The sequence below is a fragment of the Cheilinus undulatus genome, linkage group 2, assembly GCF_018320785.1.
Source record: "Cheilinus undulatus linkage group 2, ASM1832078v1, whole genome shotgun sequence".
Taxonomy (NCBI): domain Eukaryota; kingdom Metazoa; phylum Chordata; class Actinopteri; order Labriformes; family Labridae; genus Cheilinus; species Cheilinus undulatus.
The window spans coordinates 50,267,903-50,295,406 of NC_054866.1; the positions used below are offsets into that span (position 1 = coordinate 50,267,903).

At 41.2% G+C, this 27,504-nt stretch overlaps 1 protein-coding gene across 1 annotated transcript in view; it reads right to left on the reverse strand.

Annotated features, from left to right (window-relative positions):
• The window catches only part of si:cabz01090165.1 (uncharacterized protein LOC100333421 homolog), a 302,244-nt gene that overhangs the window by 77,563 nt on the left and 197,177 nt on the right, over window positions 1-27,504 (reverse strand). Inside the window, exons 5-9 of the mRNA XM_041809037.1 lie at window positions 25,659-25,859; window positions 20,172-20,338; window positions 9,570-9,810; window positions 1,324-1,536; window positions 598-908 (exon numbers count right to left, since the gene is read on the reverse strand). Of these exons, the coding sequence (XP_041664971.1) occupies window positions 598-908; window positions 1,324-1,536; window positions 9,570-9,810; window positions 20,172-20,338; window positions 25,659-25,859 (1,133 nt within the window). The remainder of the gene's footprint in view (window positions 1-597; window positions 909-1,323; window positions 1,537-9,569; window positions 9,811-20,171; window positions 20,339-25,658; window positions 25,860-27,504) is intronic.

A 27,504-nucleotide genomic window follows, 5' to 3' on the forward strand; every position in this document is an offset into this window, starting at 1 on the left:
TATGTGAAAAGAGGCCACTTATCAAAGCACAATATTAAACTGCTAAGAGGAATGAAGGCTGGCAGAGCTAGCTGCTAATGTTAGCCATGCTGTACAGAATATATCGGGCTCACATCACATCTGCCAACACAAAGACCTTGTAATGAATTTGAATGTTTTCTAAGTATTTTCTCCTCTTTAGACTAGCTGGTTAAACACTATTTAAATGGTTGTTTAGCTGAATGGGGAAATAGACACCTGGGAACATCCACCCTATCCAGAGGCTTGTGGCAACCCTACTACCTGCTGGGACGGACCCCTAGGCCGTGCTTACTCGCCACATCAGCCCCTTATTCTGCCCCAAAAGTGCAGAATGATATTTTTTCATTAGATTTCTGTCTCATGCCCCTGGTCATATGCAGACATCCAGAGCATTACTGGGGTTGTGTCAATCCTCTTGGTGCCCTCAGGTGGCTTACTCCTGCTTTTTTTAGCCTCAATTTCGGTCCCAAACATGCCTAAAAGTTCTGTACAGTACTGTATGTTGCTTGGGGAAAAATATCTCCTCAGCTGAAATGACTGAATCAGTAACACACACGCTCATGCTCTGTCTCTTACCTGTATATGAGTATATCATCAGTGGAGCTGTTGTACTGGATCTGGTACATGCGGACTCCTGGTATGTGGTTCTGGGGGGGCCATCTGATGGTAGCAGTACTGGACGTTAGTTCTGACACACTGACCCTCTGTTGGTCGGAGCGGGCCTGACCTCCGCTGACGTTCGACTTGATGGATGTGGGGATGTCTGAAGGCCCTGGATCAGGGTCCAGTTTTGGGTCATAGTGTGGTGAGGGGTTGACGACTAACTCAACAGGAGCCGTGGCCTCACCGGCTGCATTTGATGCTATGCATGTGAACTTTCCAGAATCCTACAAATCATGGGAAAAGAAAAGAGAAAAGCCAGCATTTATCCTGTATTCATAGATAAGACTTGACCATTTATTTAACCTTCTGTCACTGAACTCATGACGAATCATTTTCAGGTCATTGCCAAATCAGTTTATTGAGATGATGTTTGTTTTTTAAGCATACTTTAAAATCCTGAAAAAATAATTTACATTTAAATTTCACATTTTCACATCCTAAAAGCATATCTCACATTGTTTGTTTTCCCTTCAGATGCTGGCAGTTATAGTAATTTCAGTCTGTTTGCAATCTACAGAGTTACACAAACATCTCATACCTACTGAGCACAAAAATAAGTAGCTTGAACTGATGAGTTAAAAAGACAGTGATTTGCAAACACAGACTCTCCCATGGCAATAAATAAATCCACATCTCTACCTTTACTGAAGCTTTGAGGATGTCCAGCGAGCCGTTCTCGTAGCAGATGGTTCTGGACGTGTTTCCAATCAGCTTCCCATCAGGACTGACCCAGTGTGTGGAAGGCTCGGGGTCTCCGATGGACTTACAGCGCAGGCTGACCTCCTGACCCTCCATCACAAACATCTTTGAGGTGTGACGGGTAATCATCGGCGGCTCGCAGACAAACTCCTCCTGTTAGGGGACAGAGGAGGAAAAAGCACAAGTTATTTAAGGTAAAATGATGGCAAAAGTTTGGTTTTTAAGATTTATTTTTAATCTGAGCTTATGAAATTGTGTAAAATGTGTTAACACAATCAGAAGATGAGCTTATTATTGAAGTGTTTATGAGATTGTAGGATCTGACTCACAAAATATACACAAGTAAAGCAATTTACTGAAAATAAAACACAAACTTATGCACACATTGCATGATCTCTTCAAAAAAATGTATGCTAAATAGTTTGTGGATGATTTTTTTTCTCTTTGTTTCATCCTTAATATCCTGTGATATTAACCGTGTAAAATAAAAGAAAATGCAATGATTTGCAAATTTCATAAACCCATATTTTGTTCACAATAGAACATAAACATATCAGATGTTGAACTGAGACATTTTACCATTTTATGAAAAATGCTAGCTCATTTTGAATTTGATGGCAGCAACACATCTCAAAAAAGTAGGGACGGGGCAACAAAGGGCTGAAAAAGTAAGGGATACTGATGAAAAACAGCTGGAGGAGCATTTTGCAACTAATTGGTTTAACTGGCAACAGGCCAGTGACATGGATGGGTATAAAAGGAGCATTTCAGAGAGGCAGAGTCTTCCAGAAGTAAAGGTGCGCACCAATCTGAGAAAAACTGCATGTAAAAATTATGGAACAATTTTGGAAAAACTTTCCACAATGTAAAATTATGATAAGTTTGAATATTCCACCATCTACAGTCCACAATATCATCACAAGATCCAGAGAATTTGGAGATTTGGATTGGATGCTTGTGATCTTCAGGCCTTCTACAATGAAACAGACATGTTTATGTACTGGTAATCACTTCATGGGCTCAAGAACACTTCCAGAAGTCATTGTCTGTCAACACAGTTCACTGTGACATTAAGGTAAAGCTATATCATGAAAAGAAGAAGCTATATGTGAACAGAAACAAGAAACACAGCTGTCTTCTCTGGGCAACAGCTCATTTAAAATGGATCGAGGTGAAATGGAAAACTGTTCTGTGGTCAGATTAATCAAAATTCGAAATTCATTTTGAAAACCACCCATGTTTTGTCCTGCAGACTAAAGAGGAGAGGTACCAGCTTTTTCATCTTGGCACAGTTCTAAAGCCTGCATCACTGATGATATGGGGTTGCAATAGCGCCTATGGCATGGCCAGCTTACACATCTGGAAAGGAACTATCAATGCTGAAATGTGGATAGAGGTTTTAGAGCAACATGTACTCCCATCCAGACAATGTCTCTTTCAGGGAAGGATTTGACTATTTTATCAGGAAAATGCTAAACCACATCCATCACAACAGCATGGCTTCACAGTAGAAGAGTCCGGGTCCTGAACTGGCCGGCCTTCAGTCCAGACCTTTCACCAATAAAAAAAATTCGGAGCATCGTAAAAGGAAAAGTCCCGCAAAGAAGACCCAGGACTGTTGAGCAGCTCAAGTCCTTCGTCAGACAAGAATGGGACAACATTCCTCTCCCTCACTTACCAGATGTTTACAGACAGTTGTTAAAAGCAGACAGGATGCTACACAATGGTAAACATGGTCCTGTCCCTACTTTTCTGAGATGTTTGGCTGCCATCAAATTCAAAAAGAGCATTTATTTTTCATTAAATAGTAAAATGTCTCAGTTTGAACATCTTATATGTATATTTATGTTCTATTGTGAATAAGATATGGGTTTATGAGATTTGACAATCATTGTATTCTGTTTAAATTTACATCTTACACAGTGTCCAAACTTTTTTGGGACAGGGATTGTACATACTTGCAGTTTTAGGCCTAGTTTTTGATAAGGGTTGGGCTTGTTGCAACCCTTAAAGACATCAGAGAATGGGATCAGATAAATGATGGTTACAGTGCCGTCCTCAGCCGCCTCATTCTCTTTAAACGATGCTAATTGGTCTGGTTTTTCTCTGACTAAAAGGAAAAGTCCATCAGCTTGAAGAAGGATCTGCCTTAATAACTCAGAGAATATGGCCGTTCTATTTGCTTCACACGGTTAAATTGGGAGACTTTGGTTGTCTCGTTCTGCTGCATCGAACACTGAAGTCACCCAAAAAATCTCCAGCATGGCTCCATGTTGTGCTGGTTAACTCAAAGTTACAGTGCATTACTTTTTGTGAGTATGATCTGTGAATAATAAAAGCCTTAAAAACTCATGAAATATTCAGGCTGTTGTGGTTTAAAACATTAAATTTTCTCTGCATGCAGTCTCTGTTTCTTCCACTGTGTTCCTCTAACAACATTAGAAAGAGTTCGACTGTTTGCACACAAAGATTAAGTGATCTGTGAGTTTTCAAACTCTTGAAATATTTAAAACCCACCCACTGGCCCCTAAGCCTGCAGAAAGCCCTCCAAAACCCTGGTGGAGTATTAGTGTTAGACCAAGCAGGGCCAGTCAAGGCTTACCAGGACTTACTCCTGATTTCTACCATTCAGCACAGCTCCAAACCTTTTTGCGGGTCCTTCTCAGGTCTTGTTACTGGCAGAGATGATTGCTGACCTGATGACCGCTGTGATGCAGCATCAAATAAAGCACTGATGCCTTTCAGACTCGTATTTCATTCTAACCCTCTATTTGCCCCTGTGACGCTAAGAGTGAAAGGCTGTGATTGAAGTGGCTGCTCCCTGATGAGAGTGAGTGGAAGTGTGAAAGTGGGAGAAAATGTGAAGTTTGGCATCAGAGGGAAAAGAGCAGAAAAACTCATTTGGATGTAATAAATATCTGTCTTTACATTTCGCTTTAATTCCCATGTCGGGAGAGTTTCTGTGAGAGAAGAAGCCGTGAAGACTTCAGCAGATTTCATTGATTTCAAGGCGGGGCTTCCCTCGGCGGCTGATGTCTCACCTCTGATGGATGCAGTGGAAGCTCACTCGTCCTTGTAGTGGGAAAGAGGCTATTAACTCTCTGAGTATTAATAAGCCCAGACACTTTGGTGACACGGAGGTCTCAGACTGACCTCTTTACAAGGCTAATCCTCTTACAGTGATCCTGCTGCACCTCTCTAAAGGAGGCCCAACACTATTACTGGAGGTGAAGCAAAGGTCTGTACATCATCCTCTCCTCCATGATACCAATTAATCCCATCTTTATCTCAAGGTGCACCTCTACTTATCATCGTAGCTCCCAAACAGCCCAGAGGGGTCGGACCCCGAGGAATTCCCGCTGTATCATCCTTTCTTGAGGAACATCCCAAACTGAAGCTTTTAATTCAGCATTATCCATCCCAGAATCAGCTCAGCTATGATAGAGTATGGGAAAATACTCCCAGCAGGTGTTAAGATGAAGAGCAGATCAGCAGCTCCTCAACCTTTAGTCTGGTAACATCTAACTTCATTAAGCAGCAGCAGTAGCAGCAGCACAGCTGCAGAGGTCTCTGCTCTGACTCTCTGAGTCGCCCTACGATGTCTTATTATTAACATCTTAACAAGATTAAAGCCTTACTCCTCCACAGAGCAAAGAGCAGCTGCTTGTTTCTTCAGTGAGGTAAGCTATGTCAAATTCTGCATTTAGTTTTAACTCTCCAAAAACATGAATTATTAACCACACAGTCCCAAGGCTCATTTCCAGCAGACAATTTAAAGGGAATGCCCTGTTTGTTTTAGAGTGGGGGGCCCGTCTTCAGGATAGGCGAAGGTAAGCACTGCCTAGGACTCCTGCTCCGAGGGGCCTTGAGGTATAGTCATGCAGCGATCATGCCCTCGTTTGGGTGAACACAAGAGTAGATTAGAAACTGTAGCAACACGACTAAATGCTATAGCTTTGCATTTTGTGCATCAAACAATAAAATATCCATAATGTAACATGTTTTTATCCTTGATTGATTGTTAAAGAAAACCTCTGTGTCTTTGGGCTAAAACTAGAGAGGGTTAAAGGGGTCAAATGTCAGATCACTCTATGACAGCAGGAGCTGTAGTCTGACTGCCTATTAACAGATTCATCACCAACATATTCACGAGTTTTTAAAACTTAAGAATAGTCTCTTTAACTTGGTTAAAATACACACATAAAGTCTGTGATGGTCTATGTCACCTCTGGTAACAGGGTGGGCTGTTAAGTCGGACAGAGAGAATCTGAGCAGACATTTCTTAAGAAAGTACTGCAGCCATATAATCATGGGCGAAAGTATTGGCACCCCTGGAATTTTTCCAGAAAATACACCATTTCTCCCAGAAATTGTTGCAATTACAAATGTTTTTGGTGTACATGTGTTTATTGCCTTTATGTGCATTGGAACAACACAAAAAAATGTGAAGACAAAAGACAAAATTTACATAATTTTACACAAAACTCATAAAATGGGCCGGACAAAATTGTTGGCACCTTCAACTTAATATTTGGTTGCACACCCTTGGAAAAAAATAACTCTAATCAATCGCTTCCCATAACTATCAACAAGCTTCTTACACCTCTCAACTGAAATTCTGGACCACTCTTCTTTTGCAAACTGGTCTCTCAGATTTGAAAGGTGCGTCTTGCAACAGCAGTTGTGAGATTTCTTCATAGGTGTTCAATGGGATTTAGATCCTGACTCATTGCTGGCCACTTTAGAACTCTCCAGCACTTTGTCTCCAACCATTTCTTGGTGCTTTAAGAGGTATGTTTCGGGTTGTTGTCCTGCTGGAACACCAATGACCTCTGACACAGACCCAGCTTTCTGACACTAGGCCCTACATTGCGGCCCAAAATTTTTTGATTGTCTTCAGATTTCATGATTCCTAGCACACCATCAGGGCACCCAGTGCTAAAGGCAGCAAAATAACCCCAAAACATCCTTTAACCTCCACCATGTTTGACTGTAGGTACTGTGTTCACATCTCATCTGTCCACAAAATCTTCTCCCAGAAGGATTGAGGCTTACTCAGGTACATTTTTGCAAACTCCAGTTTGGCTTTTTATGTCTCTTTGTCAGCAGTGGGGTTCTCTTTGGTCTCCTGCCATAGCACTTCATCTCATTCAGATGACCTCGTATGGTCCGAGCTGACACTTTTACCCCCTGAGTCTGCAGGACAGCCTGAATTTGTGTAGAAATTGACTGAGAATCCATTCCAGCTATCCTGCATTGCATTCTTTAGTCCATTTTTCTCTTCCGTCCATGTCCAGGGAGATTAGCCACAGTTCTATGGGTTATAAACCTCTTGATTATATTAAGCAGTGGACAAAGGAATTTGAAGATCTCTGGAGATGGTCTTGAAACCTTGAGATTGGACATATTTTTCTACAATTTTAGACAATCAATTCAGACAATTCTCGGCCCTTCTTTCTCTTCTCCATGCTTGGTGTGACACACACAGGCACACAACACAAAGGCTGAGTCAACTTTTAGACACTCTATCTGGCCTCAGGTGTGATTTTCATATTACCAGCACCTGTTACTGCCACAGGTTAGTTTAAATGAGCAACACATGCTTGAAATAAAATGATTTACCCACAGTTTTAAAAGGGTGCCAGTAATTTTGTCTGGCCCATTTTTTGAGTTTTGTGTAAAATTACGTCAATTCTGTCTTTTTTCTTCACATTTTTTGTGTTGTTCCAATGCACATAAAGGAAATAAACACCTGTATACCAAAAACATTTGTAATTGCAACAATTTCTGGGAGAGATGGTGTATTACAGTCAAGAAACTGAGCTGGTATCTTCTTTTGAATATTTAGGGTTTTGTGGATTTCTTACTCACTATTGTACTTCATATTCTAAAGTCAGCTGGACTTCTTTAATGACTTTGACACTGATGCATTGATACAGAACTATTCCTTGCAAAATTCCAGTTTATCTTTCCTCTTTTTAATCCTGAAGGATGGAGTACGCAACCTGTGATCACTGAACTTTGTGCTGTTCATTGTTCCCAGACTCCGAACTGTGCTGGGAAAGAAGAATTTTAGGTTTTCGGCACCTTTTGCTCAGAGCAATCATCAGAATTTAAGCAGTAATCCTTGGTGACTCTGAATGTTTTTAAATCTGTAGTGAAGACTTTTGAATCCACACTTTCCAAATGTCACTGTTTAGGTGGCTTTCACACTAGGGGCCAGTCTCCACTTTGCACTTGAGCCCAAACTCCGGTTCATTTTGCATACGAATGTGAATGCAAACGAACTGTGCCTGGACCAACTTCGGAAGGTGAATGAACACAAATTGGAGTCAGTGAGATGAGATGCAGAGGCAATGAAAGTCTCCTGTCACCTCAAAAACTGCTGTATCCCACAGTGTGCAAGCTCTTTTAATCCTCTGAGCTGCAGGTAGATATGTAGAAATGAAAAGTGATGCTGCTGGCATCTTAAAAAGTGATTTAAAATCTTCCATGGCTCCAGGATGGACCATTTTGCCAGGTTAAAACAAAAACAGTCTTCGCTGAGGTCATAACCCCAGTGGTTGCCATGGTAGCTTCTTCTCTCCCCTCCTTGGCGGGGTTGTAAACCAGCTTCTTGCATACTGCCACCCGTCAATCATGCCTAGTGTGAAACACCCTTAACTAACTTTATTATTGTTTTTTATCTCTAACTCATTTGTACTCTATGAGTTTGAGTGGTTAATGAAACTGTACTGCTGCCATTCTTGGTCAGATCTTCTTTGAAAAAGAGATCTTAGTGGGACTATCTGGCTAAATAAAGGTTAAATAAATGAAATACTGTTATTTGTTTGTCCGTCAGCTTTTCTCCTTAAGAGTTGCTTTAAAAGCCTCCAATATCTCTAAAACTTTGTTACCCAGTTCTCCCTTGTGACATCCACCATTTTTGCTCAGTTAGATCAAACCATAGATATCTATAAAAAAAAGGCTTTATTATAACCTTTATTATAGATATCTATGGTTTAAACCAGTGAGTGGAATGCAAAGGATGATGGGTATGCAAGGGTTGATGGGAACCATAGTTCCCACGTACCTTTTCTCTGCTCCACCTTAAAAAACCACACTGACACTTTGATACCTCATAATTAACGACACCATTTCATTTCTACAAAGCTCACAAAGCTGCTACAAAGATGTTTCCTCCTCTGGCTCCCCCTGGTTTACAGCCAAGCAGCCCATTTTGTTCAGACACCCTGGGACGATTATGAAGACTTTGCCCCAGCCTTGAGCCAGCAGATCTCTGGGAGTGTAAGGGTTAATTTCTTTATTTGTTCGGCATTCTCATATTTTATTTAAACTGTTTTTTATGTATTATTTTAGGCTGCCTTTGTAATACGTCCCCAGAGACTTCTGATGAAAAATAGCTTTGCTGCCACATTAACAGTAATGTTTATTAATGTGCACTGCCCTACTTCAATAGACCAATGAATAAATAAAGCAATGTGCGATGGGTAAAGGCCAAATCTGTTTTATTTTTGCCTCTCATGGTTTTATATTCTTCTTTAATGCCTGATTATATTAAAGCACATCTTTGCTGTGTGCCTTTCATGTCCTCTCTGTACCTCCTTACTCTAAATAATGATATAAAGCGGAGTTACATAATGAAATGTCATGGATCTGATTAATTTTTGCATACCCTCTCTTTCAGCACAAGGTTCACTCCTCTGTGACACGAGCCATCTGCTCGGCTCGAGTGTCCTTGAGGAGAAAAGTGGTTGTGCATCCACAGAGGGCCAAAGTTAAGGCGTGGAAAAAAGCAGAGTCTGCTGCAGGGTTCAGTGGACCAAAGAAAGCAATTTCTATGACTAATAGGTTTAAATGATTTATTATTTATGTTACGGATTTGTACAAGCCAGCTAATGATGACTTGGGGCTGCTGGTATTAAGAGGAACAATATTTGTGTTATTTTTAACACAAATGAAACAAGATAAAGCAAAGCTAACTACACTGTTGTCAACTTTCTGCAAACTTTGTGATCTTTATCAGCTCTACAGAACTCCAAGTGATGATTCTGAACAATCCGGATGGTTCCTTTGACTGGCTGGGATAAGAAAAGCTTGGTGTATGTGCTATAAAGGTGGTCTGACACACAAAGTAAAGCATCATGAACTCATTGCATTTATAATGTAGCTATGCAGGTACAAACCTCTCTAATGGTCCAGAAGTATTTCCCTGCCAGGTCTCTGGGTGAGGCGCAGGTCTCCAGGTCGTCCTCTCTGGTCAGCCGCCGTAGCCAGACGAGCTCACAGTTACAGTGCAGTGGGTTTCCTCCAAAACTCAGCACCAGCGCCGTGAGAGGAGAACCCTTCATCTTGGCGTAGACCGGGATCCGCAGGAACAGGGGGTCTGGGGGAATCTTCTTCAGTTTGTTGGAGGTCATGTCCAGTCTGGTGAGAGAAACAAAGAGGAATCAGGGTTCTACGTCCTAGCTGTCATGATGTGAAATAATGATAGAACCTGGTGAAGGAAGACAAGAATTAAATTCTCAGTCCTCAAAAGAGCAAAAAAGGGAAGGCAGACTGGGTGTCCCAAACTTTTAGTAGTATTATCGCCTCTCTCCAAATGGCTAGATCCTTCTGCTTCCAGTAAGCTGGCATTAAATTGAGCAAAGTCTTGTCAGTTTCATCCCCACTTGGAGTAAGAATGGTGTAGGAGGCTCATTCCAAACCATTCAGAATCTCCTAAAATTATTAGGAACTTCTTTCTTTTCCTACATTCAGCTGTGCACAGCAATGCACATCTAATGATGAGGACAAAATCATCAGCCCTCCTATGAAAGTGTCAAGTGTATCAAATGTACAGTTGCATCTCAGAAGCTTATCATGAAAAAGGTCTTTTTTGTGATTTAATTCAAGAAGTGAAACTTCCTTATATTCTCAATTCACCATCACAAAGGGAAATATTTCAAGACTATTGTTTTAATGTTTTTGATTATGGCTCACTAAAATAAAAAATGCACTATCTCAAAATATTAGAATATCACAAAACATCAGTCTTAAAACAGGATTTTTAAAACAGAAATGTTGACCTGGGAAGTTATGTTCATTCATGCACTCAGTAATTGGTTTCAGCTCTGTTTGCACAAATTACTGCATCTATGCAATGTTGCATGAAGGCGATCAGTCCGTGGCACTGCTGGGGTGTTATGAAGACTGATAGCCTCCAGCTCATCTGGATTGTTGAGTCTCGTGTCTCCATGATTCTGGAGACGGGGTTCAGGTCAGACCAGTAGGCTGGCCAATCAAACACAGTAACACCAGGGTCAGTAAACCAGTTCCTGGTGGTTTTGGCTCCACTGAGGACAGGTGCCAAGTCCTGCTGGAAAAGGAAATAAGCATCTCCTTGAAGTGTGTTAGCAGATAAAAGCCTGAAGCTCTCTAATATCTCCTGGTAGAGGGCTGACAGTGTTGACTCTGGACTTGATAAAGACCAGTGGACCAACAGCAGCAGATGACATGGCACCCTTAAACCAACACTGAAAACACTGGACTTCAAGCACCTTGGATTCTGGGCCTCTCCGATCTGACATTTGTAGTCCATCTCCTGGACCTGTCTCTTTTGTCTCCAGTCTCAGTCCAGTCCTTGTGAAGCTCCCCTAAGTTCTTGAATCTGCTTTGTTTGACAGTCCTCTGAAGGCTGAGCTCGTCCCTGTTGCTTTGCCACACTTTTCCCTTCAGTCAACTTTCCATGAATCTGCTTTGATACAGCCTCTGAGAACAGCCTGACCTTTCAGCAGTGACCAGACTGTCAGTGATTGTCTTCTGGACATTTGTCAAGTCAGCAGTCTTCCTCATGACTGTGGTTGTGTGAACTGAAGAGTGAGAGAATGAAGGCTCTGGAAACCTTTGCAGGCATTTGGTGTTAATTTGCTTATCAGAGCTCTTTTCAAGATTAAAACCCAAAAAAATTTGAAGCATTTCACTTTGTGTGTGATAAGTCTAGACTAAAATAACTTTTTCATGATATTCTAGTTAAGATGCATTTGGAGGTCAGTAAGTAGTCGGTAGTAGGTGTGTTAAATCCAGCCAAGCATCGCTGAATCATGGTGCACGTAATAGCACACCATTAACGTAATTTAGAAAATTAAACACAAAAATCTCAGTGCATTAATGCATGAACGCTGACAGCTCTAATTCAAATAATCCACCACCTCTACAAACACGGATGATTTTTTCTACAAAAGAAGTGTGAAATCATTTTATTTAGTGAGATAAAGCAGGGGACGCATTTTTACCGTTTTGACTTTTTTAAGCTCTTTATAGTCTTTCCATATGAATAATTTAGGGATTAGTAGAAAACTGTCCAACTTTATCTGAACCAGTCTCCTGAAATCCTCTTTATAAGCCTCATGTGCTGTCAAAAGAGCCAGAATGATAGAAACGGCCCCTCTTTACTGTCGTCCTTTAATTCAGATTGACTTGTTATTTTGTGAGTAATTTTAATGAAACCCAGATATGCAGAACAGCATCACTGGTTTGTCTGAAAATGTGTTTAAATTCAGACTTGGAATGTGGAAACGCTATGATTAAACTGAGGTTACAGCGTTTTTAATCCATATCTGTAACTAGAGTCCAAACAAAGCAGATTGATTTACAACTTTTACCCCCACAATCCTATTCTTGGCAGAGTGGTGAAAGCGGTGAAACGCTTTGATTGATTGGTGGAAATCTGAGGTGGGCAGCCATGTCTAAAGGTGAGTAATGGGGAGGGAAGGGTGAGGCAGGGGAAGGGGCAACCATTGGAGAGAAAATGAGAGTGGGATCTATCAATAGTTGTCCTCACACAGACCCCACTTCTTTGTCTTTGTCTCTGTTTTTGACAGATTTGAGCTGAAAGATTGATATATTTCTGCTAAATTACTGATTCCATGAGTTTCACCTTTTCATGACCTAATTTATATTTTAAAAAAATCAAAAGAAATGTATTCTTTAGTTTTTTCCTTTGCAAAAGTCAAACTGCAGATGTTGAAATTCAGTCAAATAAAAGATTGATTTATTTGACTTATTTTATTGATTTTATACATCAATCAGGGTCAACAAAATTTGGCTTTTTGACAAAATTATTACCAAAAAAGCTCTTCTTAATGTCAAAGTGAAAACATATTTCTGCAAAGTAATGTCAATTGAACAAAAATATGTAATGTAAAATAAGTGACTGTGGTAATGTTCACAGCTAATAGGTGCTAGTAGTTTTACAGTCAGTAAAATGGAGATCACCTGAGTGCACTGAATGTGTCTAAAGTGATTGTAGCATAAAGACACCTGTGTCTGGAAGGTCCAGACACAGGTGTCAGAATTCCTGGCTGCCATTACACCTTGAAGACAAAAAAACACTTCAAGCAGCTCAGCAAAAAGGATATTGAAAGTCTAAGTCAGGGGATAGATATAAAAAAAAACATTTCCATGGCTCTGAAAATCCCCCAGAGTTCAGTTAAACCCATCATCAAGAAATGGAAGGAATCTAGCACACATGTAAACCTGCCCAGGTCAGACTGTCCTCACAAACTGAGTGAGCGTGCAAGAAGGAGACTAGTGAGAGAGGCCACCAAGACACCTATGACTACTCTGAAGGAGTTCCAAGCTTCAGCAGCTGAGATGGGAGACTCTGCAGACAACAACTGTTGGCCGGGTTCACCAATCAAAGCTTTATGGGAGAGTGGCAAAGAGAAAGCCACTGTTGAAGGAAACTCAGATTCAATCTGGACTAGAGTTCACCAAAAGGCAAGTGGGAGACTCCATGGTCAAGTGGAAGATCAGACCAAAATGGAGCTCTTTGGCCATCAGACAAGACACCAAACACTGACATCACCACAAACACACCATCCCCACTGTGAAGCACGGTGGTGGCAGCATCATGCTGTGGGGATGCTTTTCAGCAGCCGGCCCTGGAAGGCTTGTAAAAGTAGAGGTTAAGCAAAATATAGGAAAATCCTGGAGGACAATCTTATTGTCTGTATGAGAACTATGGCTTGGAAGAAGATTTATCGTCCAGCAAGACAATGATCCTGAGCCATACAGAGAAAACTACACAGAAATGGTTTAAAGACAAAAAGGCGAACGTTCTGGAGTGGTTGAGTCAAAGCCCAGACCTCAATCCAATAGAGAGTTTATGGCTGGTCTTGCAAAGGGCTGTTCACACCTGATCCTTGTGCAACTTGACAGAGCTTGAGCAGTTTTACAAAGAAGAATGGAGTAAAATTGCAGAGTCCAGACTTTCAAACCTTATTGAGACCTATCCACACAGACTCAGATCTGTGATTGCAGCCAAAGGGTCAACTAAACTCTGACTTGAAGGTCCACCAACACCACCAGGAAGCTCCTTTATTTAGCAATGGGAAGTAACTTTTCAAGCCAACATGCTCCACTTCAGAATTGCAAATTCATCCATGAGTGACCATTCAGAGGAAAAACTTATTTAACCTATTTACACATGTGATTTTGTATTTTAGATGCACGCAAATCTTTTTCACTCTGAGGACCAGACTAAAATCTCTTGAGTCTCTTCGTAAAAGATGACAGCAAATGTATGAATGCATGTCTTCAAACATCCATCTGAGCTGTAAAACACCTGAAAGAATATCTGTTTGTTTTACTTTATCTCTGTATTTATTATGTCTTTATCACACTACATAGAATCATCCCTGCAGATCTCATCCCTGAACAGAACATCAGCTCATCGTTATAGAAATCACTTCTCTGCACTCACTGATGCTTTTTCATTTCCTCTCAGCAGAAAACAGAGCAATTAATCCACCTTTTCCAGGAAGTCTGCTGCACGTAATTGGAAGGTGGATGTAAATGGATTAACTAAGTCAGATTACACTGGATTAAGATGTGATCCTTGGCTCAGAAAGGTAAACTTGTACGCAGATTTGTTCAGGGGTAAAATCAAAAACCAAGGCAGTAATGGAGGGAATTTCAGAGCTGTGGTGAATGCTGTTTTTCATCCCTTTTTCTACAATCATAACGGCTTAAATGGACATCATATGAACAGGTATGAGGTATGTATTGAAGTGACGGGGTCCTTAAACTCAACGTATAAGGAATAAGGAGAGGCGATACAACAGGTAGTAGAGGTTCCTGCTGCTGAGCTTTAGTTTTGACTGTTTACAGCAGCAGAAAGGAATATTTTCTGCTTTAGAAGCAGACTGTGCTGAAGATGAACTTGCTCTGTCTTTGGTAGAACATCTTTAATATTTTGCACCATCATCTTGATCTGTGTTACCTTAAACTGGAGTGTTGTATAAGTTTGAGGGATTTAAAACCAGAACTAATGATCATTCGACTAGTGCATGTATGTTTTCCTGCTGATGCTGCAGATCTTTGGTTGGTAAAGCCTTTGTTATTGTGAACTGTTTGTCATTTGTGTGGAACTTCTAGAATGACGCCTTAATTTCCAGCTTGAATCTGCAGCTAAACTGCAGGAGTTTGCTCCTTTTCTCTCTGACAGACGAGATGCTGAAATCTAATTCACAGTAGAAAGTACACGGCGAGGTTACTGGACTCACAGGAAGTAAACTATCTTCATCTCAAAATGAGATCACACTAATGAGATCCGGCAGTGGAAAAGTTTCTGTCGACAGTTTTTGTCCAGGTTATGTTTGTGTCATTAAGCTTCTGCACCATCTCGGGGAACTGAACAGTAATTTTCTCCCCAAACATCGGACCTGACGACTGGTAATAAAGTCGGAGATTTGAGCTTTCGCTGTTGTCAGCAGCAAACACAGAAAGTCTATTTTCCCCCCAAAGTCCCTCCAGAAACATTCGACAACAACGATGACTTAACAGGAAGTTAATAGCTGTTGAGAGCAGCGAGCATGCTGCGCCTTACAAATTTCAATTAGGTTATTTCATGGACAGCAGCTTTGTGCTGTATTAATTTGTGTTCCACTGTGTTTGTGTACGTGTGCAGGCTCACCTGTGCTCATGGACTAATTCAGAGTTACACAGGCAGGTTCATAAGTTCTGTATCTGCTGGGGAAAATAACCCAGTGCAGCTTTTTTAATAAAAGAACCAGTGTTTATCTGGATCCAGGTTGGTTTGCCTTCCTCAGACGTCAATTACTGCTCAACATTTGGATGGAAATTGAAATTGATTACTGGTAATGGGGTTGAAATGTTAATTTGTGCCAGCAGTGTTACTCTGCACACGTGCAGCCAGGTTTCATGTGAACAGCCTTTCTTTGTAAAACACATTTCTGAGGATAAAATAAAAGTTCTTTACAGGGCAGAGGACAAACAATAAGGTGGGGAAACTACAGGAAACCAAGAGATATGGAAAAGTAGCTGCCCCCTTCCTTGTATAAATCTTTTTGTTTTTTGTTTGCATATTTGTCACCCTTAAATGTTTCAAATGATCAAACAAATTTTGATATTATCCAGAGATAACCCCAGTATGAATGCAGTTTTTAAATGATCATTTCATTCATTAACCTTGCCCCGTGTGAAAAAGTCATTGCCCCATCTCCTTTGCAAAATTCTGAATTAACTGTCATTAACCACATTTTTTGGAAACCTGAGTTCAATTTGACCACCCAAACCCAGGCCTGATTACCACTAGACCCTTTGAATCCAGAAATCCTTTAAATAGAACCTGTCTGACAAAGTGAAGTAGGCTCAAAGCTCTCCAACACATGGCACAAGGTAAAGAAATTCAAGAACAGATGAGAAACAAAGTTACTGACATCTATCAGTCTAGAAAGGGTTACAAAGACATTTCAGAGGCTCTGGGAACCAGCAGACTATGATGAGAGCCATTATCCACAAATGGAGAAAACTTGGAACAGTGTTGAACCTTCCCAGGAGTGGCTGGTCTACTAAAAAGACTCCAAGAGCGCATTGAAGACTCATCAAGGGGGTCCCAAAAGAACCCAGAACAACATCCAAAGACCTGCAGGCTAGAGGGTACACAGGAGAGGATTTTCAATCCCGTCCCATCCCACTTCCAAAGAAATATTCCTGCTATGTCCCAATCCCAAACTAGTAAGTAAAAAATTATTTGTATAGCACATTTCACAGAACAACGTGAACAACGTCACAAAGTGCCTCACAACAGTTAAAATGTAAACACAACAAAAAAACAACAACAGCAAAGCATCAAAAATAAGATGGGCAAAAAAACAAACAAACAAAAAAAACCCAAATCCAATCCTACTCCCACTAGAATAACTCCTGCTTCCTCCCACTACTGACGGTACATACGTTTGTGAATGGATGTATGGATTGAGTAGACTGTAATAAACTGAATCACCCTTTGGGATGAATAAAGTTGCCTGTATGGTATGGTTGTCAAGAAATGTATCCAGAATAGAAATAAAAATTACAACAATTCGTCATTTATTTTATTGGCTAGGGGACATTTTAGCATTACTTAATTGTGACATATTACACAAAATACATTCTTTCAGGTTTATCAAACAAAAATATGTGCCCCTGGCCTGTCCACAATCTCCCCAAGAACCAGAAAAATCCATTCCCTCTCCCCTGTCTTTCTCCACCTTTCAGAAAATGTGTGCTGAACCAAGCCACTTTCAGATTTTCTCCTCATGATGTCATGTGGGGAGTTAGCCCCGCCCCCAGATTCTGTTGGACCTCCCTGCTTTGGAGAAAGTTCCGCCCTCCTCTCCTGATCCTCCCCTCAGGAGAACCACATCCATGAAGCCAAATCCATTTAAGATGGGCGTGGTCAGGGGCGGAGTCAGACAGCTCATTAGAAAACAAAGCTACAGAAACGGCTTGTTCTGAGCAGGGCTGAGACAGAGAGGTTTTTAGACATGTAAATCCAGCCCTGGAGTGTTTTTTCAGCAACAGAATTCACAGACATGTTTTAGGGACCTGTAAGACCAATATAAGCTTGTCTTAAAAAGGTGAAATGTGTGACCTTTAAATCTCTGAGTCTTATGAAAAGTCAGAAGAGAGCAGTGTATTCCCGCAATAAACGGGCATACCAATGCCTGACACTTCTAATCTGGCTATATTAATAATAACACCTGAAACAGAGGCAGTACAACCACTCTACTCAGTCTGGAGCAGTTTTAGCCTGACACCGGCACTGATTCACTTTAATGCCACAACAAATATCTATTTTCCATTACTTTTCTGACCTGGAGACTGAAACTTTAAGAAAGAGAGCAGGTGTCTTTGCTGTATAGCGTATCTCCATGCTGTAAACTCTGGCGGTGAGGCCAGCTAAACCAGGAATCTAGGGTCATATTTATAAAATCCACGCAGGTTTGATAGATGAGGGCCATTAGGAGCAATATACACATGCACATCATCTATCTCCTGATAAATAAAGATATTTTCAAATGTTTCCATCTTGAATAGGTGAGAGTTGAGTTGGAAACTGAATTCCAGCAGTGAGTTTGAGTCTCTAAAAGAAGTTAGAGCAAAGTTTTGGGGCCACAACAACAAAATCAGGGTCATTGTGACTCGGCTGTAATTTAGGCTGAGATAAGAAACGTCTGCAGGAGGAGGGCAGGCAGTGAGTGGACTCACAGGGAGTTAAAAGCTCAGTGATGGATGTGAGAAACAGAGCACAAAGGACCTTGAATGATTTTAAACATAACCCTGTCCAATCGATGTAATGTGCTGATTCATTTTAGTCTGCTATCAGGAATTAGATCTTCTCCTGCCCGAGGTAAGATCGAGAATAAAGAGCGAAGGTTGGTTCTGATCTGTTTGTTGTAGGAGTTCATTTTAACAACACTAACTCTGATTTGTCTGAATTTGTCTTTTGTGCATTAATATGCAGAAACTCTCTGCTCAAGTCTGAGGCAGATCTTTGAGCAGAGCAGACCAAGGTCACGACTTCTGATCCCCATCCTGTCCAGGGTCATTCACTAAGGGCTGCAGCATTTAACTTGTTCAACTGAAATACCCTCTGGAACGATGCCCCAGAGCCCCCGGCTGCTCCAGCAGAGACCTGGTCAAAGCTGGAGTGTCCCAGCTGTTAAAGTGTAGAGCAAACTGCAGCAGAAGAGGAGTTTCTAGAGTTCAGCTTTCATTAAAGCGAGGTTGAACTCAGGGGGATTTACTCCCAGATTTAAGTTGTATCCTGCTATAAGCTTACGTTTTCTGTCCATCAGGGTTTTTTGTTTCACGTCTCATTGGTTTAAAAACTGCAGCTTATCAGAGAGGCTGACAAAGCTGAACAAAACTGAACTTTAATAAAGATTATTTTAATTCTGATGCTTTAGTATAACTAAAGACTCTGTTTTTTTCAGTCTGTGCTGAAGCTTTTTGTTGAGCTTCATTTTGGCTCAGCTCTCTTATTTTTATCTTGTTTTTAATTTACATATTCATTTATGAGGGCGGCACAGTAGTGCAGAGGTTAGTGCTGCAGCAGGAAGGTTTGGATCCACATCTGACAGGGCCTTTCAGACCTTCTCCAATCCAAAGACATGCTCGTTAGCTTGACTGGTGCATCCTAATTGTCCAAAAGTGTGTGGCTCTTTTCTGTCTCAATTGTTTTCAGTCATGTGATGCCAGTGATGCTTGGATGTCAAATAGAGGGAAGGAAGTGAAAACAACCAGCCCTGAAGGTGTAGGTGGGCGTGCACGCTGCAGTTATCATCAGAAATAAGCCCTACACTTTACAGAAAAATAAGTTTTCCCACAGGTTGATTGATTTGCCCGGTATGGAGGTGATCAGTATCACAAATAACTTAGTGAAATACATATTTAGTCTGAAGGTAGCCTTTTAGAGTCTTGTGCTAAGCTTAGAAGTGAGCCGTGCCCCTTTAACAGATTTTCTCCCCCATTTTGTCACAAAGAAGCCAGTTCTCCAACCTGACTCTTTTATAGAGAGCCAGTTTCCTTTCGTCCCACTTTGTTGTTATTTAATCATCATTTATAAAGTCAAATGGATTCAAATAAAGAAGCGAGAAGAGCTGTTTATGAATAGGAGGACTGACTTTATTACCACACTGAGCCAAATGAATCTGATCTCTTAAAATAGAAAGATTTCTGATTGCAACAATGGACATCCACAAGTTTAGGGTTTACTGTGACACATGGGACAATCTGTAGTAATACAAACTGGACTGCTTGGTGAAAACAGACCATACACGAGTGTTGTCTGACCCGCAATTTCCACATAGGACGCACTGAAGCGCTGCAGGGTTTTCTCCGAATGAAGCCGAGCGACCTCGCCCACTGGAAGCATGTCTTGAGCGCTGTGCCGCAGAGCACAGCTCTGATCAGTGGGAAGAGATCATGGGAGAACTGCAAGTTCACGCAGGAATAGCATGTCAACAGTGGACTATTTTACCTTTTGGGGTTAATTTATCATCCTTTCCGGTATAAGTCTGTCATATCATTGCTTCTGCCATTGGATGAGTACATTAGGAAGTTAAAAGGTTAATGTTTGCTTAAAGGATCTGTGGCTTTTTGTAAAATTCTCTGGCTAAATGTCCTCAAAACTAAACTCTTCCTCATCAATGGTGCCGTTGTAGCATGCACAACATGCTTGAAAACTAAGAAAGACCCTGGTGGATGCCACAAACATCCACTGACTGTATGTTTTACTTCAACCTCTGCAGAGCTGACTGTATTTAGCTCAAATTTACCAAAGCATCTTCAATCTGTCTCAAAAACAACACTGGGAGTTAAAAGTTCCCCTAAATCTAAATTTTAAGGAGGAATTAGACAGAAAGATGCCAGATAAATGGACATTTAGAGAAAGCTTTTCTCTCCATCTTTCTGTTTCTGAGCATTTGTACTGTGGAGTGTTCAGACACAATCCTGACCTGGCCAGTTTGTGAAGGTTGGAGAAGATTCCCTCGGGGACGCTCTCTATAAGGTTATGATCGAGGCTGAGGGTGTTGACGCTGACCAGCAGGGCGATGGTCTCCCATGGGATATCCACCAGGTTATTGTAGCTCAAATCCAGATCCTCCAGAGTCTCCAGGAAGTCCTGCAGAGGAGGAGACAGAGGCAGAGACTTGTGAGTACTCTTAGGGAAGACATGACAAGAATTTGACACACACAACTTCTCAGAGATAACAGAGAGGAGTGAGAGAGGAAAGTGAAAGAGAGGAAGAAGAGGAAATGGAGATGAATGGCTGTGGCCACAACGTCTTTTCTAATTAGGCCCACTTCCACACAATTCTCACAATCAGCACACCGTGGTAATGCCACGAGTCAGCACAAATTACAATGAGCATAAACAAAGCGAGGGAGATGAAGACAGAGAGGAAGGGAGGCTGGAGGGGAGCAATAACAGACAGTTGATCTGCCAAAGCGTTGTTGTCAACGCTGCAATTGCTCTCATAATTCACACAATCAGGACATTGTGTGAATGTCAGTGCCACGATTCTCATTATTATAATTGGTGCGTTATTGCTTTCTAAACAAAGGAAATATGATTTCTAAAAGACAAAGGACAGTTTTAGAGCCAAAGGAGGGCTCTGTAGAAAAAATACATCATCACAGATGACCTGAAATTCTGGAATTTTGTCTTCAGAAAGCCCGGTTTCAGGTCCTTAGAGACTAAAGAGACTCATTTCCATCAGTGTTAGGATTGATGGACATGTATATGAAGTATCTGGGCTTCTACGGCCAACAGGACTCATGCCTCTGGACCAAATACCCACAAAATGACTGACTCAAACAGTGTGAGTTTTCTGCCATGCATGACTGGTGAATAAATTCAGGTCAAATCCATTCTACACTGAGAATTTTCTGAGGAACTAAAAGGAATCCTGAAGGTTGTTTGCAACTCTCTTTCTGTAACTTCACTTTTTCATCATCCCCCTCTTTTCTCTCTGCATCTCCCTTGTCTCTCTTTATACAACTGCTCTGTCATTCTGCATCTCTGCCTTTCTCATTCTTCATCTCCCTCTTCTCTCTAAAAAAATATCCATCTTCTGTCAATCTGCATCTCTTTCTTCTCTCTTTCTGCATCTCCATCTTCTTTTTCTATATCTACTTCTTCTCCCAAATGCATCATCCTCTTTTTTCTGTCTGCATCTCCTTCTCTTATTTCTGCCTTCTGTTTTCTGCATCATCTTCTTGTCTTACTGCGCATCTGTTGTCCCTGTTTCAGCATCTTGCTCTTCTCTCATTCTGCAGCACTGACTTCTCTTGTCTACATCACCATCTTTTTTTTCCGCATCTCCATCTTTGAGTTTCTGAATCTGCCCTTTCTTTCTGCATCTCAGTCATCTGTCATTGTGCAGCTCAGTCCTTTCTCATTCTGATTCTCCATCCTCTCTTTTCTGTATCTTTCTTTTCTCCTTTTCTGCACTGAGCCCTTAATTTTCTCTCATGTCAGTCTTCTCTCATTCTGCATTGCTGTCTTTTCTTTGCATCAACATCCCCTTCTTGTCTTTCTGCATCTCCATCTTCTCTTTTCTGCATCCCTGTTTTTTGTCTTTTGCATCATTTTCTTCATTACCTCTTCTCTGCATCAGTGTTAATTTTGTCGACTAAAACTATGACTAAAACTATAAGTGGACAGGTTTTTTTATTGGTTGACATTTGTGCCACCAGAAACTGAATTTGAACAGTGATATTGAATTTGAATAGCATGATTTGAATTTTAATGTAATGTTTTGAAACTGAATTTATTTGCTTTGAAACTGATTTTTTTTTTGCTTTGAAATTGAATTCATTTGCTTTGAAATTGTATTTTATTCACTTGAGCATTAAACTCTCTATATTTCTTAAATTCAAAAATAAAAAATCCAATTTCAGTTCTTTCAATTCCAGTTCAGTTCTACAATTCATTTTCAGTTCAGCGTGGCACACCGTTTACATCATCCACTTCCGTGAGGAAGAGTAATCGAGCACAGATAGTTCTCAACTTAGTGGGACGTGCGTCTTTTCTGCAATGTCTCAAGACCAGGGACGCAATAATCGGGTTTGTATTACGCTTAAAATTATTTATATTTATCATCGTTTACAGGAAGAAAAACGCAATGTAAGTCCTAACATTAGTGTAGCTATTGGAGCTAGCTACTGATATGGTTCAGCATAGCCTAAATCAATATGACAGGGATAGCTGGCTTACAGTATTTTCCTCCAGTGCATGTAATGCCCAGCTCGACTGAAGGAGCAGCTCTTGGGAGAGCCTTGGTTGTGCCAAACTTCTTCCATTTGAGAATTCTGGAGGCCACTGTGCTCTAGGGAACCTTCAGTATAGCAGAACTTTTTGTAGCCTTCCCCAGATCTTTGCCTGTCAACAATCCATCCATCCATGAATGTCAGCTATGTGGCCTTCTATAGAGAAGTCTGTGCCTTTCCAAATCATGTCCAATCAGTTTAATTTAGCACAAGTGGACTCCAGTAAAGGTGTAGAAAGGAACCTGAGCTAGATTTTAAGTGTTGTTGCAACGTCTAAATACTCATGTCAATGTGATATGTCAGTTTTTTTCTTTTTGACACATTTGTAAGCATTTCTAAAAATGACGGGTTAGTTACTAAGTTACTGAGTACTGACTGTAGCATCAGGCTGCAACAACAATGCAACAATCCTCCTTCATATTGTTAGCTCAACAGTATGAAGGAGGAGGGAGAGACTGAAGAGTTAAAGCAGGAAGCAGAGGGTGGAATGGCTGGATCAGGACATTTTGGGTGAAAGAGATAAAGTCTGAAGTTCAGCAGGTCAACTCCATTAGCAGGTTCAGAGTTCATGGCTCTCTGCTCTCACTCTGTGGCGGCCCTGCAGAGGTCTGAGAGCCGGTCCTGAGGGGACACTTTGGTACTTTAAGCTGAACTTTTAATGAGCACAGAGAGGATGGAGTAGTTTAATGAAAAAGAAGTGTTTTTTTTTTTTTTTTTTTATTAAAAAAGTGTCCGCCTGAGCAGTGAAAGGAGGGATGACTGGTTCTGTTGGACTAAGAGGCAAAAATGTGGCGTTATTTTCAGAGTGTCCCTCATCACCACCACTAACTGAAGAGCTCTGATTGACTTTGGAGGGACTTTTCAACATTTCTCAAACTTAAAATCTTGGCATTGAGAGTCTGCTTCTGAATCGTTGTGATGAATCATGAGGTTTGTTGGCAGCACAGAGCTTCTGAATTTACTGCCTTTAAAAAGGATTTGTCTTTATTAATGTAGCATGAGCTTTACCGGTGGAGCTAAAAACACCCAGGCTATGAATTAAACTGTGAAACACTCTTTTAAAATGTTGAATACTGGCCAAAACTCCTTTAGCTCTACAGAGAACATTTTTATATTTAATACTAAACACAGAAATGAAGATGTCAGGGTAGGTGGATAATTCTATCTAGAAAACTAGTCTGATTGAATCATTTTAATTTCTGATTTAGAATCAAATAAACAACAGCTAAAGAATAACTGCTATGATTCACTTTTTGTCACCATGTTTTTCTTCTTAAATAAACAGACTGAAGCACATATAATGTGTGCATGCCTTATGATACTTAATGCTAGCGGACACTGTTATAAATGTTATATACAATAAAAAACTAAAATATCACAACATGCAGCTCAGGTTCCTCCCATTCCCATTCCAAGAGAACAGTGGCCTCCATAATTTTTACATGGCACAGGTCTGCACAACCAGGATTCTCCCAAGAGCTGGTCACCTGGCCAAACTAAGCAATTGGAGTAGAGGAGCCATAGTAAGAGAGGTGGCCAAGAATGAGATGGCCACTCTGTCCTATCTCCAGAGATCCTGTGTGGAGATGGGACAAAATTGCAGAAGGACAACCATCACTGCAGCCCTCCACTGATCTGGGCTTTATGGCACAGTGGCTAGATGGAAGCTTTGCTTCAGTGCAAAACACATGAAAGCCCGCTAATAGCTGCAAAAAAGCGCCTGAAGGACTCTCAGACCATGAGAAAGAAGATTATGTGGTCTGAGGAAAGCAAGATTGAACTATTTGGCCTCAATGTCTAGATAATCCAGGCATCATTCCGCACAAGCCCAATACCATCCCAACAGTGAAGCATGGTGGTGGCAGCATCATGCTGTGGGGGTGTGTTTCAGCAGCAGGGACTGGGAGACTGGTCAGACTTCAAAAAAAGCTGAATGGAGCAAAGTACAGAGATATCCTCAATGAAAACCTGTTCTGCAGGGTTTATGACCTCAGACTGGATCAAAGGTTCGCCTTCGAACATGACAATGACTCTAAGCACACAGCCAAGACAACAAAGGAGCTGCTCAGGGACGACTTTGTGAATGTCCCAGAGTGGCACAACCAAAGCCCTGACTTGAACCAAATCCAACATCTCTGGAGACCTGAAAATGGCAGCCCAACGACAATCCCCATCCAACCTGACTGAGCTTGAGAGGATTTGCAGAATCTTCCCAGACCAGGTGTGCAAAGCTTTTTGCATCATTTTGAAAAAGACTTGAGTCTATAATTGCTGTCAAAGGTGCTTTAAATAAGCAGCTGATTCTAGCATCAGGCTGCAACATAAGAATACTGAAGGAAGTGAAGGGGGTCCAAATGCTTTCTGAATGCACTGCACATTACATGGATGTATAAGGGCAAGTCTGCTGGACTGAAAAACTGGGGTTTCTGTCATGAAAAGAGCTGTAAAACTAGCACTACATTTAACCCATTTTTACGGATAATCTCCTTTTTTAAATAATTGCTATTCATATCAACAATAATAATGACAATCATGGACACGCATTAAAGACCACCCTATAAAATGAAAAAAACATTGCTTTTTCATATGGGGTGATGGGAACTGTTTGCTTTTTGGATTTTTTGGCTCCAAATTGGCTCATCATCAAGTAAAAGTTTTGCCTTTTTTATATCTTTACAACAGAAACAAAACTGGGAAAAATTACACCACCTCTGAGACAAGAGCTGGGCTTGTTTATGAAAGGAGGCAGCTCTTAGAAGCTGGTGCATCTCTACGCCCTCTTCATTTCAACCTAACCAGTACTCTAAATGTTTATTTGCTAAATAGTACATTAGTGTGTCCTTTAAGGGTGTGTTTATGACAACATGATGAAGAAAAGCTGTTAAAGAGCAACTACACCCACAGACCACTCTTTTCAAATGAAGACCTATGCATATGGGGATGTAGTAGTCCTGCTAATGTAAAGTGTCCAGCATTAGCTACCATGATGATCTACCCCAGTATAAGAAGTGAGCCAGCGTTCATAGTCCTGAAAACTCTGAGTTATCCACAAGGATACCCCACCAACTGCAAATCTGTCTTCAATATATGGCCTTGATTTCCTGATGTTTTGATATTTGTTACTCTTCCTGATGTCCAGTGTTCAGGTGTGATGTAAAGGTGTCTGTTACCTGGAAGGCTCCCTCTGAGATGCTGTGCAGCTGGTTGTTGGCCAGGATGAGGTGTCTGAGGTTCACCAGCCCCTGAAAGTGGGAGTCGTCCAGTGTGGTGAGGCGGTTGGCATCCAAGTGGAGTGCGTGGAGATCCTGGAGGTCAGCGAAGGCGTACGGTCGGATCTGACTGATGGTGTTTCTGCTCAGTGTCAAGTGGATCTGCAGAAAGGTGCAGAAAATAACATTAGTGAGAAGAAAACTTTACATGATTCTCTTAGAATAATGAGTCCACTTTTCTAGTCTGAATCTCTGAGAATAACAAAATTACTCATGTCCCATAATCCTTTCCTCATTTATTATATCATGCTTCAAGGTAACTCTCTTTCTATCCTGTTCAGAAATGGTCACGGCTAGCTCAAGACTATCACCCTGCAGGTAATAGAGATTTTACTGCGTTTACTGAGGTTTTGCATCTGACAGCACAATATCTGTCCCGTCCCAGCCCTACAACAAAAGTGACATGCTAATTAACAAGAGAAAAAAACTGAAATATCACATAGACAGAAGTATTCAGACTCTTCACAACAACATTTTAAATTTAGCTCAGGGTCCTCCCATTTCCACACATTTTTGCAGAGTTGTTCTACACCCTAATTGGAGTCCACCTGTGGTAAATTAAATTGATTAGACATGGTTTGGAAAGGCACACACCTCTCTATAGAAGGCCTCACAGCTGACGGTGATATCAGAGCAAAAACCAAGCCATGAGGTCAAAGAACTGCCTGCAGAGCCCAGAAACAGGGTGGTTGCAATGTTCAGATCTGGGGAAGACTACAAATGTTTTTTTTTTTTGTTTTTTTTTTGCTGTACTGAAGGCCCACAAGAACACAGTGGCCTCCATAATTCTCAAATGAAACAAATCAGGGGGTAAGGGCTTTACCCTTAGAACAAGATGGTCACTCTGACTGAGCTCCAGAGATCCTGGGTGGAGATGGGACAAAGTTCTAGAAGGACAACCATCATTCACTACAACCCTCCACTGATCCGGGCTTTATGGCAGAGTGGTTAGATGGAAGTCCGCTTCAGTGTAAAACACGAAAGCCCCCTAAGAGCACCTGACGGACTCTTAGACTATGAGAAACAAGATTATCTGTTCTGTTAAAACCAAGATTGAACTGTTTGACCTCAGTTCCAATCATCATATCTGGAGGAAACTAGGCACCACTCATCACCTGCCCAATGACATCCCAACAGTGAAGCATGGTGGTGGCAGCATCATGCTGTGGGGATGTTTTTCAGCAGCAGGGACAGGGAGACTGGTCAGGGCTGAGTGAAATCACAGAGATTTCCTCAATAGAAACCTGTTCTGCCACTCTTAGGACCTCAGACTGAACCAAATTAATTTTCCGACATGACAATGACCTTAATCACACAGCCAAGACAACCCAGGAGTGGCTTAAGGAAAACTCTGTGAAGCTCCTAGAGGGGCCCAGCCAGAGCTCTGACTTGAACCCTATTGATAATCTGACCGAGCTTGAGAAGATGGGGATAAATCCATATCCTTTAGGATCACTTTATCACTGGCATGGCAGCATTTAGGCCACATGGATAGATAAATGAATGACACTACAAAACCAACAAAATAAAAAGAAGAAAATGAAAGGAGTTATTGCTGATCATCTGAAAAGGCAAACATCTACCTTTGATAACTGAAGCTTCGAAACAGACTCTCTCTTCTGTCTTAAATAATTTATCCTGGTCCATAGAGAACACACTGCCTCACCAGGAGTTTGTGCTGCTGAATCTTTCCATCGTACATGGATCATCGTGAGTGAAAGCTGAAGAAAGATCTTCTTACAAAAAC